Here is a 15,486-nt window from a genome sequence, read left to right on the forward strand (position 1 = left end):
ATTTTTTACCAGCTTCTTTTTTCCTATCATCTCGGTATGGCTGCCTTTTCTACTTATCACTTCTCTAAATCTCTCTAATATTTTTTTTTTACTCAAAACTGTTTCTAAACTGCCTCTGTATGACATGACTTTGTGAGGTCCAACCTTCCGGTTTGTGGGATCTCACAACCCTGCAATGCAGCCCTAACTAACAAAATGGGAGATATTGCATGTTATCACAAGAGTTCACACTTTTAAAAGGTGTTGTGACATAATTACCCAAGATCATTAACAGCTGTAATGACAGAACTATTGTGTTATTGATGCCACATATTAAAGGGCACACTGTGAAAAACCAAAATATATTCTACCTTATATATATACTGTGCGTGTATATATAGTGTATATGGCTATTATTATTATGCATCCCTCTTCTGGGCATATGCGGGTATATATGTTCCCAGCCTGGTTTGACCATTCCTGATGAATATGTCCTCCTCCGGGTATATATGTCCCAACCCTGGGGGCCTCCTGGCATATTTGTCTGCTGTCTTGTCTCGGTATGGAGCGCAGTCAACAGATTGGTAAATTATATACATCATGTAGGAGACACTGAAGGCACATACATCACAGCACGGGCTGGGGACATTATATATATATATATATATATTATATATAATATAGCACCACGGGAGGCAGGAGGCGCACCACGGGAGGCAGGAGGCTCACCGCAGGGAGGCAGGAGGCTCACCGCAGGGAGGCAGGAGGCTCACCGCAGGGAGGCAGGAGGCTCACCGCAGGGAGGCAGGAGGCTCACAGCAGAGAGGCAGGAGGCTCACAGCAGAGAGGCAGGAGGCTCACAGCAGAGAGGTAGGAGGCTCACAGCAGGGAGGCAGGAGGCCCAGAGCAAGGGAGGCATGAGACCACGGGCCGGAGGTTCCCCACCCCTGATCTAGCTGAAGCAAGTCAGGGGTTGGTGTCGGCTGGCCTGCGGTTGGCGGGCGGCCAAGGGCAGAGATCAGCGCCCCCCTGGCAGGGATCAGCAAGCGAGCGAGAGTGGGCGGGCCACGTGTGGGTGGGACACCGCAGTACATCACCTCCCCCTACCCCCGCGATCGTCTGAAGCTTAGAGTGCTTAGAGTGCTTACCTGTCCCCGCTGGCTGCCGCTTCCTCACCACCTCAGCCGCTGTTGCAGGAGTGTAATGAGGTCTAAGAGTGATGACCTCACCACCCTGCTGCACTGCCCAGTGATGATGCGCCGTACAATGTAATTAAACAAGGCACTCCCGAACTTGAAAGTGATGCAAGTTTATTTAATGTGCATGAAAAAAACATTTTCGGTCCACAACGGACCTACCTCAGTTGCACATTAGTGGAGTGAACTGGAGGCACAGGATGGCGTGAATCGTGGTATCCACCGCTGCATGGGGCTGCCAACATGCAGCTGTGGATACCGAGCTTCACGCCATCCTGTGCCTCCAGATCACTCCACTAATGTGCAACTGAGGAAGGTCCATTGTGGACCGAAAACGTTTTTTTCATGCACATTAAATAAACTTGCATCACTTTCAAGTTCGGCAGTGCCTTGTTTAATTACATTGTACGGCTTTGGAACCTGAAGAGCACCCCTATTTCTCTTGACATCCCTACAAGGAAGTGCCATTTTTTTTCTCTACAGTGATGATGCGCCGGCGCCCTGCTCTGCTCCAATGACCCTGCCTGCACTCCAGCACATGGCTAATTTTCATGCTCCGCCCCTTCACATACAAATTAGTTATGTCTGGTAGTGAAGCAACACTGCGGGGCCCCTCTGCTGCTGCTGTGACTGGGGCCTGGTGAAGAGAAGGGGCCTGTCCTGCCTGGGGTTTAATAAAGATAAGTGTTTACCCCAGACCTGGCCGGGCCGCCTCTCTTCACCGTGCCCGGTACACCAGCTCAGTAGTAATGCCCTGATGGCGGCCCTAGTCCTACCAGGTGGTGCTTGCTTTCAGCAAGCACTTTGGTGGTGCTTGCTGAAAATGATGTAATGCCAAAAATCACTTTTTTGTGTAATTGCGTTGAGCAACCGATAGTGTCTGTGAAGATCATCACAGTCCTGTCACTCTAGAGTTCACCGCATAGTACACTGTTTATACTGGATGACTCTGTTTTAAATACCACAATATCCTGTGCTATTCCATACAACAAGATAAGGTACACTCAATGTACACTGGTTTGCCAAAAACACTGGTCTTCACTGAATGAATTAGAGCCTCTCAGTAGGTTTAACATTTGTGCCAGGAACTCTAGTAATGCATAATGCAGTGAAACATTGAAAATCGTAGTGTTAAAGAGGCCTAAGATGAATTTCATCCTAATCTGCGAATTTTGGCAATACCATCCAGCCATCTAATGTGTATTAGGAGTCTTGACTTTTCACTGCTGGCAGATATTATGGGAAAGGACAATTCAGTGTGTTTCACCTGAGATAATCCATTATCCTAGATGCCTGGCAGTGGCTTCCTCCTTTCTTTCTAGTCAGAACACATACACAGATGGCTGAGCTAAGTGTGCATGTGTCTGGAAAGAGAATAGTCGGAATAGCAGTCATGCTAACAGGCATTTGGTTGATGGATATCTGTGTTGTTTCATTTAACTGCCCCCACCTCAAATTTGTATAGTTAACTGAGCCTTTCTGCAAAGCATCATGGGCCTAATTATTGTTTCTGCGTCTGTTTTTTTTGTTGAGTTTTTGGTGTTTTACGCTTTTTTTTTTTGTTTGTACCTTATTCATTTTCCATTTGCACCTATTTTTAAGTCTATTTTATGTGTTCACTTTTTTTTTTCTTGTTTTTGATATGCGCGACATAAGTGGTCTTTTTGCTTTTGATACGGGCTCGCTCGCCGAGCCCGTATCATTCCCTGTAGATGAGCTGAATTATTCAGCCTTCATTTCCCCTAAGTGACACAGGCAGAGTGCTGCTCCGCCCACGGCTCTTAAACTCTTAAAGTGGTCAATCTCGACTTGATCGCGGGACGCAGATGTGTTATTATGACAGCCAGGGGTCTGCTGTGTCTGTCATCGCAGAACTCCTGTGAAAACCAGCCCGTGGCCGGCATTCATAAGAGACTGATTTCTTCTATATATAGAAAACAAGTAATCACACTTGTTAGGTTCAAAGGCAGTAAAAAGTAAATGAAAAATGTTTTAAAGAATGTGAAAAAAACTATATAAAAGTTAAAATCATCCACCAACTAAAAAATACTCCTATATGGTATCGCTGCATTCTAAAAAACATCAAAACCAAAGAATTGCAGTTTTTCGGTCACCAGAAGAAGAAAATGTAATAACAGATGATCAAAACATTATATATGCCACAAAATAATATCCATAAAAACATCAGCTCAGGGCACAAAAAACACAAGCCCCATTCAACACCATATCCCCAAAATTGAATAAGTTACTGCTCTCAAAGTCCTTTAAAAGTTTTGGTTTTGTTTTCCCGGTTTTTTTTTTGTGCAAAATATCTGAATTTTTTTTCCACCGCTTAAATAAAACAAAAACTATACATGTTTGATATTTCCATAATCCTACTGATCTGGAGAGTCTTACTCAGTTTTATGGTAAATAAAAATAAACCAAAAAAACAATTCCAGAATTTCACTTTTTTATTATTTCACCACACTAGGAATTTTTTTCCTACTTGCCATTACATCATATGATAAAATGGGTGATGTCATTGAAAAGTACAACTCATCCTTGCAGAAAAACAAGCCTTCACATGGCTATAGCAACGGAAAAATAAAAAAGTTGAAATAGAGGAAGGGAAAAACAAAAGACCCAAAACAGAAAAAAAAATCACCCAGTCCTTAACACTAGAACTACTGGACTCGTGACACCTATATAGAAATACATGGTATATTATAAAAAGCAAAAAAGAAAATATCATTACTTACAGCAAGATGGAATTGCAGCTGTATATTGCTCAGGCCAAAAGACTACTACTACTCCAGCAGGATACAGCTAAACCCCCACTAGGTGGAGGCAACACAGGTGCAGGTGGAGCCATTCACACTCACTTCCAAATATGGAGGAGGTGATGGCTGGATGGTAAAACTGCACACTGGTGGCTTGCATAGAGCACTGTTCACACTAGCAGACGCACAGTCACAAACCCGCAGCCTATTAGGTGACGCCCATACTATTAGATCAGGCGGGCTGCCAAGCCGTACCCCCACTGTGCGCTACGTAGGGACAGAAACTCTGATAGCAAGGCCTAACAAAAAGGGGCCTGGCTGTATCCTGTACAAAAAAGTTTGAGGTTTTTTGTTAGCGTTATGGCCATAAGACGTAAGCCTACAACCCTCGTCACGGGAACCTCATGCTTGTAGGTCCCTACACTATATATAATATAAAAAGCAAAAAAGAAAATATCATTACTTACAGCAAGATGGAATTGCAGCTGTATATTGCTCAGGCCAAAAGACTACTACTACTCCAGCAGGATACAGCTAAACCCCCACTAGGTGGAGGCAACACAGGTGCAGGTGGAGCCATTCACATTCACTTCCAAATATGGAGGAGGTGATGGCTGGATGGTAAAACTGCACACTGGTGGCTTGCATAGAGCACTGTTCACACTAGCAGACGCACAGTCACAAACCCGCAGCCTATTAGGTGACGCCCATACTATTAGATCAGGCGGGCTGCCAAGCCGTACCCCCACTGCGCGCTACGTAGGGACAGAAACTCTGATAGCAAGGCCTAACAAAAAGGGGCCTGGCTGTATCCTGTACAAAAAAGTTTGAGGTTTTTTGTTAGCGTTATGGCCATAAGACGTAAGCCTACAACCCTCGTCACGGGAACCTCATGCTTGTAGGTCCCTACACTATATATAATATAAAAAGCAAAAAAGAAAATATCATTACTTACAGCAAGATGGAATTGCAGCTGTATATTGCTCAGGCCAAAAGACTACTACTACTCCAGCAGGATACAGCTAAACCCCCACTAGGTGGAGGCAACACAGGTGCAGGTGGAGCCATTCACACTCACTTCCAAATATGGAGGAGGTGATGGCTGGATGGTAAAACTGCACACTGGTGGCTTGCATAGAGCACTGTTCACACTAGCAGACGCACAGTCACAAACCCGCAGCCTATTAGGTGACGCCCATACTATTAGATCAGGCGGGCTGCCAAGCCGTACCCCCACTGCGCGCTACGTAGGGACAGAAACTCTGATAGCAAGGCCTAACAAAAAGGGGCCTGGCTGTATCCTGTACAAAAAAGTTTGAGGTTTTTTGTTAGCGTTATGGCCATAAGACGTAAGCCTACAACCCTCGTCACGGGAACCTCATGCTTGTAGGTCCCTACACTATATATAATATAAAAAGCAAAAAAGAAAATATCATTACTTACAGCAAGATGGAATTGCAGCTGTATATTGCTCAGGCCAAAAGACTACTACTACTCCAGCAGGATACAGCTAAACCCCCACTAGGTGGAGGCAACACAGGTGCAGGTGGAGCCATTCACATTCACTTCCAAATATGGAGGAGGTGATGGCTGGATGGTAAAACTGCACACTGGTGGCTTGCATAGAGCACTGTTCACACTAGCAGACGCACAGTCACAAACCCGCAGCCTATTAGGTGACGCCCATACTATTAGATCAGGCGGGCTGCCAAGCCGTACCCCCACTGCGCGCTACGTAGGGACAGAAACTCTGATAGCAAGGCCTAACAAAAAGGGGCCTGGCTGTATCCTGTACAAAAAAGTTTGAGGTTTTTTGTTAGCGTTATGGCCATAAGACGTAAGCCTACAACCCTCGTCACGGGAACCTCATGCTTGTAGGTCCCTACACTATATATAATATAAAAAGCAAAAAAGAAAATATCATTACTTACAGCAAGATGGAATTGCAGCTGTATATTGCTCAGGCCAAAAGACTACTACTACTCCAGCAGGATACAGCTAAACCCCCACTAGGTGGAGGCAACACAGGTGCAGGTGGAGCCATTCACACTCACTTCCAAATATGGAGGAGGTGATGGCTGGATGGTAAAACTGCACACTGGTGGCTTGCATAGAGCACTGTTCACACTAGCAGACGCACAGTCACAAACCCGCAGCCTATTAGGTGACGCCCATACTATTAGATCAGGCGGGCTGCCAAGCCGTACCCCCACTGCGCGCTACGTAGGGACAGAAACTCTGATAGCAAGGCCTAACAAAAAGGGGCCTGGCTGTATCCTGTACAAAAAAGTTTGAGGTATATAGAAATACATGGTGCAAAGTAGTCAAAATGACTACCTCAGTAGTTCTAATGTTAAAGGATCAAAGTCACAAAATTTGGGGCATTGTGATGTTGCTCAAAATTTTGTGTATTTTATCACATCGATCTCTACAAGCATCACCAAAGTGGGCAGACCATGAGCAGGAGGTGGCTTGGTGGCGCCCGCCTGTTCAATTTCTCAAATGTTACACCACTTTAAACGTAATCAAGAAATATTACTCTAGTCCCTCATTGGAGGATCATTTCTGGGAAGGCACACGACATTGAGAAGATGCACTGAATTCATTAAGAGGTACACCTCTTAGTAATTTGGCCCCTTCACATCCACTCATTAAGACTGACATGTACAACATCAGTCTTAATGAATTGGCCCCTTCATCTTTAAATATAGACCTGTGAAAAGTCCCTCAAGGGCCATTTTTCAAACATAATTCCATTTACATATGAAAGGTACTTACATCCACTTATAGGCCCAGTGCCTCTTCATGCCACATTCTATGTGTGCTGGCATGGATTAATAGTCTGCCGTATACTGTATGTTGTACGCAAAACATTGGAAATACTTCCATTCTTCTGAATACTGCTTGTAACTGCCGCTAATACACTCACTGATAATATTGGACTCATGACATTGTTTTTATTGCGTTTTTAAATAATAAAATAGAAATGATTATAAAGATTCTCATTAATTAGTTGATTTTCTATATAATTCTCATATTAAACTGCACATATAAGCCCTCACGTTTAATGGGTTTGCTAAAAAGCTATCTGGAGAATAGTTAAATAACTTTAATTATGAGCAGTATAAATCACCGCTAATAAGATTTTTATTACAACTCTTTTTTTTAAGATCTGAAATACTAGATATGATGATAATAAAAAATAATAATAAGCTTATGTTTGATCTGCAGTTTTATTTTACAATATTTTACTGACATGCTGACTATTTTAACAATATTGACAACCCTTTTTTCTTTTATTACAGTCTCCAAAAGTCCACAGCTACCAGGATATGGAAGCTGTCCCCCTCCTCCTCAACAATGTGAAAGCAGAGCCTCCCGAGGATTTATTAGCCACCGATCATTTTCAAACACAAACCGAACCAGTGGACTTATCGATAAACAAGGCTAGATCCTCACCGAGAGGTGTGTCATCTTCTCCTCTGTCCATTACCACTTCAGTTGCCTCACCTTCTTCGAATTCTTCATCTTCATCCAGCCGTCCAGCTTCTTCACCAACAGTGATAACCACGGTACCGTCCACAGCATCTGTGCCAACAGTATTGACTCCAGGGCCTCTTGTGGCTTCAGCGTCTGGAGTTGGCGGACAGCAGTTTTTGCACATCATTCACCCCGTCCCACCTTCTAGTCCTATGAACTTGCAGTCTACCAAACTGAGTCATGTTCACAGAATACCAGTTGTCGTACAGTCTGTTCCTGTTGTGTATACGGCAGTGAGGTCCCCAGGGAGTATGAATTCTACCATTGTGGTACCTCTGTTGGAGGATGGAAGAAGCCATCTTAAAGGTAAATACAGACAAGCCTGTTATATCAAAAGTTTGTTTTAATTTTCACCATGTTTTAGTTTCACTTAAAGGTAAAAACAATTATCGGTCAGTCGTATGACAAGTCATCTGGTCAGCAAAGCAAGCATTGGGAAATCATTTCCCCCTTGCCCCAAGTATCCATACACACACACACACACACACACACACAGAGAATTATGTCAGCAGTGAGTGAAATTTTAGACGGGGCTACATAAACTGTAATGAGATCAATATTCGACTCCTGGTAATGAACCCTTAGATCAGGGGCAGACATATCATCGTTGCAGCCTGTGTGGTGGCACAACGACCCAAGAGTTAAGGGGGCCCATTTCTACCTCCAAAACAGGTGTAATTGTGAATTATGATCAGATATTGGACTGCAAAAGGCCCATGTATTGTTATTGCACTGGAGCTTGCTCGTGTCTGTGTTCTTCAGTGCCGTAGGTAGTACCTACAATGAATACCCAGATATCAATTCAGCCATGGCCTTTACCCTTTAAATAAATCTTCAGCCCCCTATTATACTAACTAATCAAAAGTTGCCAATACAGCCAATATAGCTATGATAAATGTACATAATTGGGTATAACAATACTCCAATTAATTATAGCCATGCAGATATAACCATGTTGTCTAAGGCAAAACGCAGAGATGCATTCACTGTTATAAGTACCGGTTAGAATAAATATTAGTGTTGTTCCCAGTTCAGTGGACATGTCCTGCCATCAGTCATTCACCATGGAAGATTTTATCTCATCCCCAAGTACTCTGTGACTAAGTGAATCCTGCGTCTATATTTAGAGAAGGTATAATGGATGTTTTCTGCAGAGCTGGCAAAAGAGAGCTTGGGATAAATCATCACAACAGCCGCATACACACTGGGACATGGACTTGAGTTGTTTGCAAAGAGTTTTTCTAAGGGGAATATACAGAAGTGTGTTGTAAAGCACTAAATCACAGTGCAGATTTATAGATTTATTAATACTGATCATGAGAGAAATAGACAATGTAAGCTGTTCACATACAGAGACTATGCAATGTTTCTAAATATTCAGTCAAACATGGATTGATCTCCGCTGCATCGGGAGTCAACAGTCCTTTCTCTCGAATTAACTTGGTTATTCTATAAACAACTTTTCTCACCTATGTATAGGATAGATGATAAATGTATGATTGTAGGGGTCTTACCTGTGTCACCACAGCAATCCTTAGGAAGTGCATTGAAGCTATAAAGGGGACTCAGATGTAAAAGACCCTTCTGTGGAGACCCGGGGGTCAGTGAGTGCTCTCGTCCGCTGGCCCGGCCGCCTTTAGAAAGACCGCTTGGCCCAGGGCTCATCCCACATGAACACCGACCTCCTTAACCGTGGGCCAAACACTACTCAGACAACACAGGGTGAGGGAATCACAATATTAAGACTTTATTGGATCCCCAAACAATTAACGGCACATAACACATAACCAGCAAAAAACACAAATGTAACAGGCAACAGAGTCTCACTCTTCTGCTGGCTCACCAGGGATTAGAAGGTCCGTGCCTCAGAGTTTCCAGGGCTACTTACTCCATTCCAGCAGCACCCCGCTTTCGGCGGGCACCCACTGAGACTGGAATAACGCCAGATTTAGGAAGCTGGCTGAGGTCTGCAACGTCTGTAGCCAGGTAACTGTATTGTCCCAACCTGGGTTTCTTCCTTAAGTAGTCTGGTATGATGATATAATCCTGACATCCGGAGGCGAAATTCCTAGACTGTGGTATGGTTTCCAATCGGAATCGGAGTCCCTAGATTGAAGCCATGTAGCCAAGTGATCCTCTAGTCGGAGCCAAAGTCCCTAGACTGAGTCCACAAGGCATCCTGGTTCAGATCCCCTAGCCAGCTCCTAAGAGCTTAGACTGGATCATGCAACATCCATCAACAACCTGGTGACTCCAGGAAGTCACCTTTTATAGCCATAACCTTCCCTTAGGATAAACTGTGCCCTTATCGGATTGGTTGTACAAGGTTGCTTCTCTTATTGGATGAATTTCAAGCTATATCAAATATCCAGAGACAAGGGTGAGACAGGTAAATTACATCACATCTAGCAATTCACTTAGGGTACCTTCACACTTAGCGATGCAGCAGCGATCCGACCAGCGATCTGACCTGGTCAGGATCGCTGCTGCATCGCTACATGGTCGCTGGTGAGCTGTCAAACAGGCAGATCTCACCAGCGACCAGTGAACAGCCCTCAGCCAGCAGCGACGTGCAAGCGACGCTGCGCTTGCACGGAGCCGCCGTCTGGAAGCTGCGGAGACTGGTAACTAAGGTAAACATCGGGTATGGTTACCCGATGTTTACATTAGTTACCAGCGCACACTGCTTAGCTGTGTGTGCAGGGAGCAGGGAGCCGCGCACACTGAGCGCTGGCTCCTTGCTCCTAGCTACAGTACACATCGGGTTAATTAACCCGATGTGTAATGCAGCTACATGTGCAGAGAGCAGGGAGCCGCGCACACTGCTTAGCGCTGGCTCCTTGCTCTCCTAGCTGCTGTACACATCGGGTTAATTAACCCGATGTGTACAGCAGCTACATGTGCAGAGAGCCGGAGCCGGCAGCACAGGCAGCGTGAGAGCTGCAGAGGCTGGTAACTAAGGTAAATATCGGGTAACCACCTTGGTTACCCGATGTTTATCTTGGTTACAAGCTTACCTCAGCTGTCAGACGCCGGCTCCTGCTCCCTGCTCGCTTCATTTGTCGCTCTCTCGCTGTCACACACAGCGATCTGTGTGTCACAGTGGGAGAGCGCCTTTGAAGAAAACGAACCAGGGCTGTGTGTAACGAGCAGCGATCTCGCAGCAGGGGCCAGATCGCTGCTCATTGTCACACACAGCGAGATCGCTAATAAGGTCACTGCTGCGTCACAAAAAGCGTTACTCAGCAGCAATCTCGGCAGTGAGCTCACTGTGTGTGAAGCACCCCTTAGTAATACAATGGGAAGTTCGCATAATTGAGTTATATGGGTGTCTGGCCTTCAGTGGCCAAAACAATTACATGAGTCAACAAAAACTTCAATACTAAACTCCCAAGAGTTTTTTAGAACAATGAGGGATCCCCCATCTATAAACAAACTGTCTTCATGTCTGGCTGAATGTTAAGAAAGTTAACCCATGCGAGGCACTCAGAGACCATGTCGTCTCACCTTCATTCTCAGAATCTGTGGGCAGTTATAGAGCTTGGATTGGCAAAGCATATAAGTTGCCAAGTATATAAATTGTCCCCTTTCTCTAGGAAAGAGGATGCATTATTGATTTCCAGGGGTTTGATTACTTACATCCCCACCAATCCGAAGACATGACTTTGTAGATTCCGTCTAAATGGAGCAGAGGTTGAGCATGCCCATCTTTTCATTCATTCATTCATTCATTCATTCATTCATTATGGAGATTTCCAAGTACTGTGCTTGGCAATTTCAGGCAGTCTCATACCGTAGTGGTGGTTTGCATGTTCCATTTCTGTTCCATTCAGACTGGGTTCTGCAGAGCCGTGTCCTCAGGATCGCTGGAGATTCCAATGGTTAGTCAACTTTGATCAATGGTATTCCCTACTTATATACTTGGTATAACCCCATAAGTGATGGCATTGATGGCATATTCTAATCATATGATAACTTTGAGATGGGAATACTCCCTTGAGGGATGGCGTGAGATTGACTTTAGTAACCTGCCCTATTCATCACTCATGCCACTCTAAGTAAATTTATGTGGCTGCCATACCGTTATTTCCTGCAATATACTAACAGAATGTATCATGAATTCCCACAGTATTCATCCCTTTATTCAATGTGTCTCAGATAGGAGGTCATTCTTGATCCATACATTTCACAATTAGATTGAGCCAATAATATCATTCACCATCTGTTCTTTTCCACTTTTTAACCTTTTGTTCTATTTGCAGGCTGGAAATATTGACTGTAAAGCTTCTGCTTCTCATACTAACCAGCCTGATTTACTCAGATGCTAAAAATAGAACATTTTCGTCTTATGTGAATTTCGAGACTATATGTAGCATTAATAATAACTATGTTTCATGGAGAAAAAATAATTTTCCTTTCAAATCCAATGTAGTGATTGAAGTCTTTTGCATGTTGCTATATATAGATAGTGTAAAACAGCCTATACATGTCGTGTACTTGATTTTACAATAGAGAGGTTATGAAAAACATGATTGAAGTACAGAACCCCAGGGCTATGGTTGTCATAGAATGGCTTTTATGTTTGTGTTTCTCCAGTGGTACACTGTACATAAATTGCTTCAAATGTAATTCTTTACGCCGGCTTTAAAAAGCCATTAGTTTATTGACGTCAACATTTCTAGCTCACCATTCTTTAGTCGTATTTTGATATCTATTTGTGACACTTAAGTAGTTTGTCTAATGATTTGCTCTGATACTTAATTCTCTGAAGCTTGAATCAGTTATTAGCTGACACATTAATATTTCACATTGACTTACATTAATAGACAGCCGTAGAAGAGAAGCCCGAGAGTTGGGATCTGACATAGCAGGGATTCATGCAGAATGTGCTTTGTGCTCTGAACAATCCAGATTGGTTCCATTTAGTGAACTGCTGATTGCTCCCCATCTAAAGAAGGATGTAGCCCTGACCTTCGATACCCACTGTACACCAATCTGGCGGTATAAAGAAAACTGCAGTCTTGGGGAACTTGGACTTCTCATGCTATTCTTAGTCTTTCAGCACAGTACTACTGGGTTCACAAAGATCTTTCTGCACCATTTGACGATGGCTATTGAACAGTCTATGTATGAGCACAATTACAGTGTTTAATTGCTTTAGTACAGCAAATTAGCACAAAAATTCCAGAAGAGCAGACTATATTACAATGGAACCATCTTTTAAAAATGGTCCCAGTGTAAGATATTGGCTTATAGATAGGTGCACATCAGAACCTTATAGCTTTTTTGCATTCGGGCCTTCAGAATGTACAATTACTGATGTATTTTAATGTACAAATATACTCTTCAGACAGGAAGGAGGACTGCAATTCTAATGCAACTTTTTGGATGTATCCCACACAGCCCAATCAAATCTCCTGCTTTGCCCTGATAAAGACAAAATACCCTGAAACACGTGTCTGCAAATAGAGTTTCTGCTTTGGCTTATTCATAGTCAAGGCTTGTCAAAGGATTGATATGTACTTTACCATGGTATTGGTGCTGTAGTACAAGTATTTACAACTCTAAGCTAATACTTAAGGCTTCATAGGAGCACCAACATGACAGGCACAGGGGGCGTCTTGCATTATATAGAAACAATGGCTGTCTCCTATGAAAGCCAGCTACACTCTGGGCATCCTAGATGGACCATCATGACAGTCATCAGGTTTTTCAGCAGACCCCTGACTTTCATACAAACCCGTCAGTACCCTGTGATGGTGTTAGAAGGGTGTCAAAGGGCACTAAGGTGCCAATGTGACGCCTTGGCAAAACCAGGTAGTCACAGATAGGCCCCTACACAACACCCTTCCCTCACTCACGAAACACACAGCCGACCTGAAACCCTAGTCACCCCCCACTTAGGGAAAGATAGACACACCAGTAGGTGTGACCAGGCGGTTGGACACGCCCACCCAGGGGTCTACAGAAAAAACAGCTGTGGAAAAACAAGCGCAATAGGGTCTTCCCCTTCCCCACCCCTTACATATTGGGGTGAGTAAACCTACTCACCAATTGTAGTTGTGAGAAGCCACAACTACTATAATCGCATATATCAAACGATCCAGGGCTGCAGCCACCAATATGGTAGATAACAGAAAGCACAAGAGAGAGGTGTTCAATGCCGCGCCAATAGATCACTTCAGAAGATGTTCAGATCAGTGTCACTTTATTGTCATTCAGGTCGACGCGTTTCTGGAGCATCTGCCCCCTTCATCAGGACCACCAGAAATAGAAATAACATCCAATCTGTCCAGGTTAGACAGTGCATACAATATATAGACATAGTGACATCATAGGAACATCCCTCAAGAAAAAAACGAGCGGGAAAGGATGCCACGTTGCAAGTTGTGACGTCCTATATACCCTTAACATAAAAATACAAAAAATCATCTGTGTGTAGCATATATTAGTTGATAATGGACACATATTTCCTTATAAAAAGGACAAAAACTATTTTTCATATTTATACAAAAAGAAAAAAAGAAAAAACTAGACAGTGTGTAAAAACATTTGCCTCTATATGTGATAATCAAATTTATGTAAGTATAGACCAGTGAGTATCATACTTGTTTCATGTGCCGGACAAGTCAGCGATCTCCCAGAGAAGGGAGAAGAACCCTAGACCTTATATGTTTATTTCACATCATATATAACGAAGACACGGCATTATAACCTGCCGCCACCAGTGATTATCTATCCTTCACCCGAAAAATGGAAATACAGGTGCTGTGCAAGAAAGAAGAATTGGAACATTTTGAAGAACCGCTTCTGATCAGTGAACTCAGACCGCAGTTCAACCAAGGGCAAGACCGTGGGAAAAAATAGAAAGGAGCATGCGCCAGAGCCCAGTCAAGATCATGAGCCGGCACAAGTTCACGGGAGGGCAAGAGCGTGGGAACCAGACCCACTGCGCATGCTCGGCCCCTATGGGTCTCTGTGACACCGCACCAACAGATTACACCCATATGACCCTAGCTCTTTGAACAAACCGTGAACATAATCCTGATCACACAATGATCAGACTAAAGTTATGATCATCGCCGCAGATCCCAATAGTGATTAGACACACAACGAAGCCGAGACGTGTCTCAGGGCCACCCGTGTGAGAAGAACAGACAGAAGTAAAAACTTCAAACCTAGTCCTTAAATATAAATAAGATTAATATATAAATAAATAGGAGCAGTGCCCACACCCCTACTCAGGACTCTAAATGCAGACACATGGAAGGTACATGCACAACAAAATGCATAAGAGAACAGTAAACCCACCCAAGACACAAATTAACCAAGTACAGAATAGTCCCAAACCCAGGGCCAAGCAAGAAAACAGGACAAAAAAGTACCACCGCTGAACTCCACCCGACAATTTCAATAAACGGGGAAGACCAGGGGTATAAAGGGGACGCTCATTTATATATATACTCAGGGAAGAAAAGGCACGATCAGTAGTATATCCAACAGCGACAAACGCTATTACACCAACCGGGGAAGCTCACTTCACACCGGTGTAATGAAAGATCGGTCCCCACAAAAGGCACCAAATCCAGCACAGTATATAAATATAGACCATGAAGCCCATGTTATATTGAAATTCTGTCAAACCGGACAAAAACCATATGTAAAAAATATATATATATATGTACACACATATACATAGTACAGGTCTGGTGACCTTATTAAAACTCGCAATGCATATAGCCATAAAATTATTACATATAAATAAACCATTTCAAGGATAAAACCAATATATAAATATAAATATAAATAAATCTATATAAATATACAGTAAAAATAAACAATAAAAATATAAAAACATATATATATAAAAAATCAGTGGAACAAATCAGTGACCTCATTAAGGCCATGGGGTTTTAAAGTATTAAGTTTATAAATCCAGTATGTTTCTTTTTTGTTAAGGGTCTCCATCCTATTCGTGACGAACAACGGTATATGCTCAATCGGGGTAA

The 15,486-nt window shown here is 43.3% G+C and overlaps 1 protein-coding gene across 3 annotated transcripts in view; it reads left to right on the forward strand.

Moving 5' to 3' along the window:
- The window catches only part of KLF12 (KLF transcription factor 12), a 306,275-nt gene that overhangs the window by 222,237 nt on the left and 68,552 nt on the right, over nt 1-15,486 (forward strand). For all 3 annotated transcript variants that reach the window (XM_075336814.1, XM_075336813.1, XM_075336815.1), the window contains exon 3: nt 7,243-7,783. In XM_075336814.1, coding sequence (XP_075192929.1) covers nt 7,243-7,783 — 541 coding nt within the window. The remainder of the gene's footprint in view (nt 1-7,242; nt 7,784-15,486) is intronic.

This window comes from Anomaloglossus baeobatrachus, chromosome 2, assembly GCF_048569485.1.
Source record: "Anomaloglossus baeobatrachus isolate aAnoBae1 chromosome 2, aAnoBae1.hap1, whole genome shotgun sequence".
In the NCBI taxonomy this organism is placed as follows: domain Eukaryota; kingdom Metazoa; phylum Chordata; class Amphibia; order Anura; family Aromobatidae; genus Anomaloglossus; species Anomaloglossus baeobatrachus.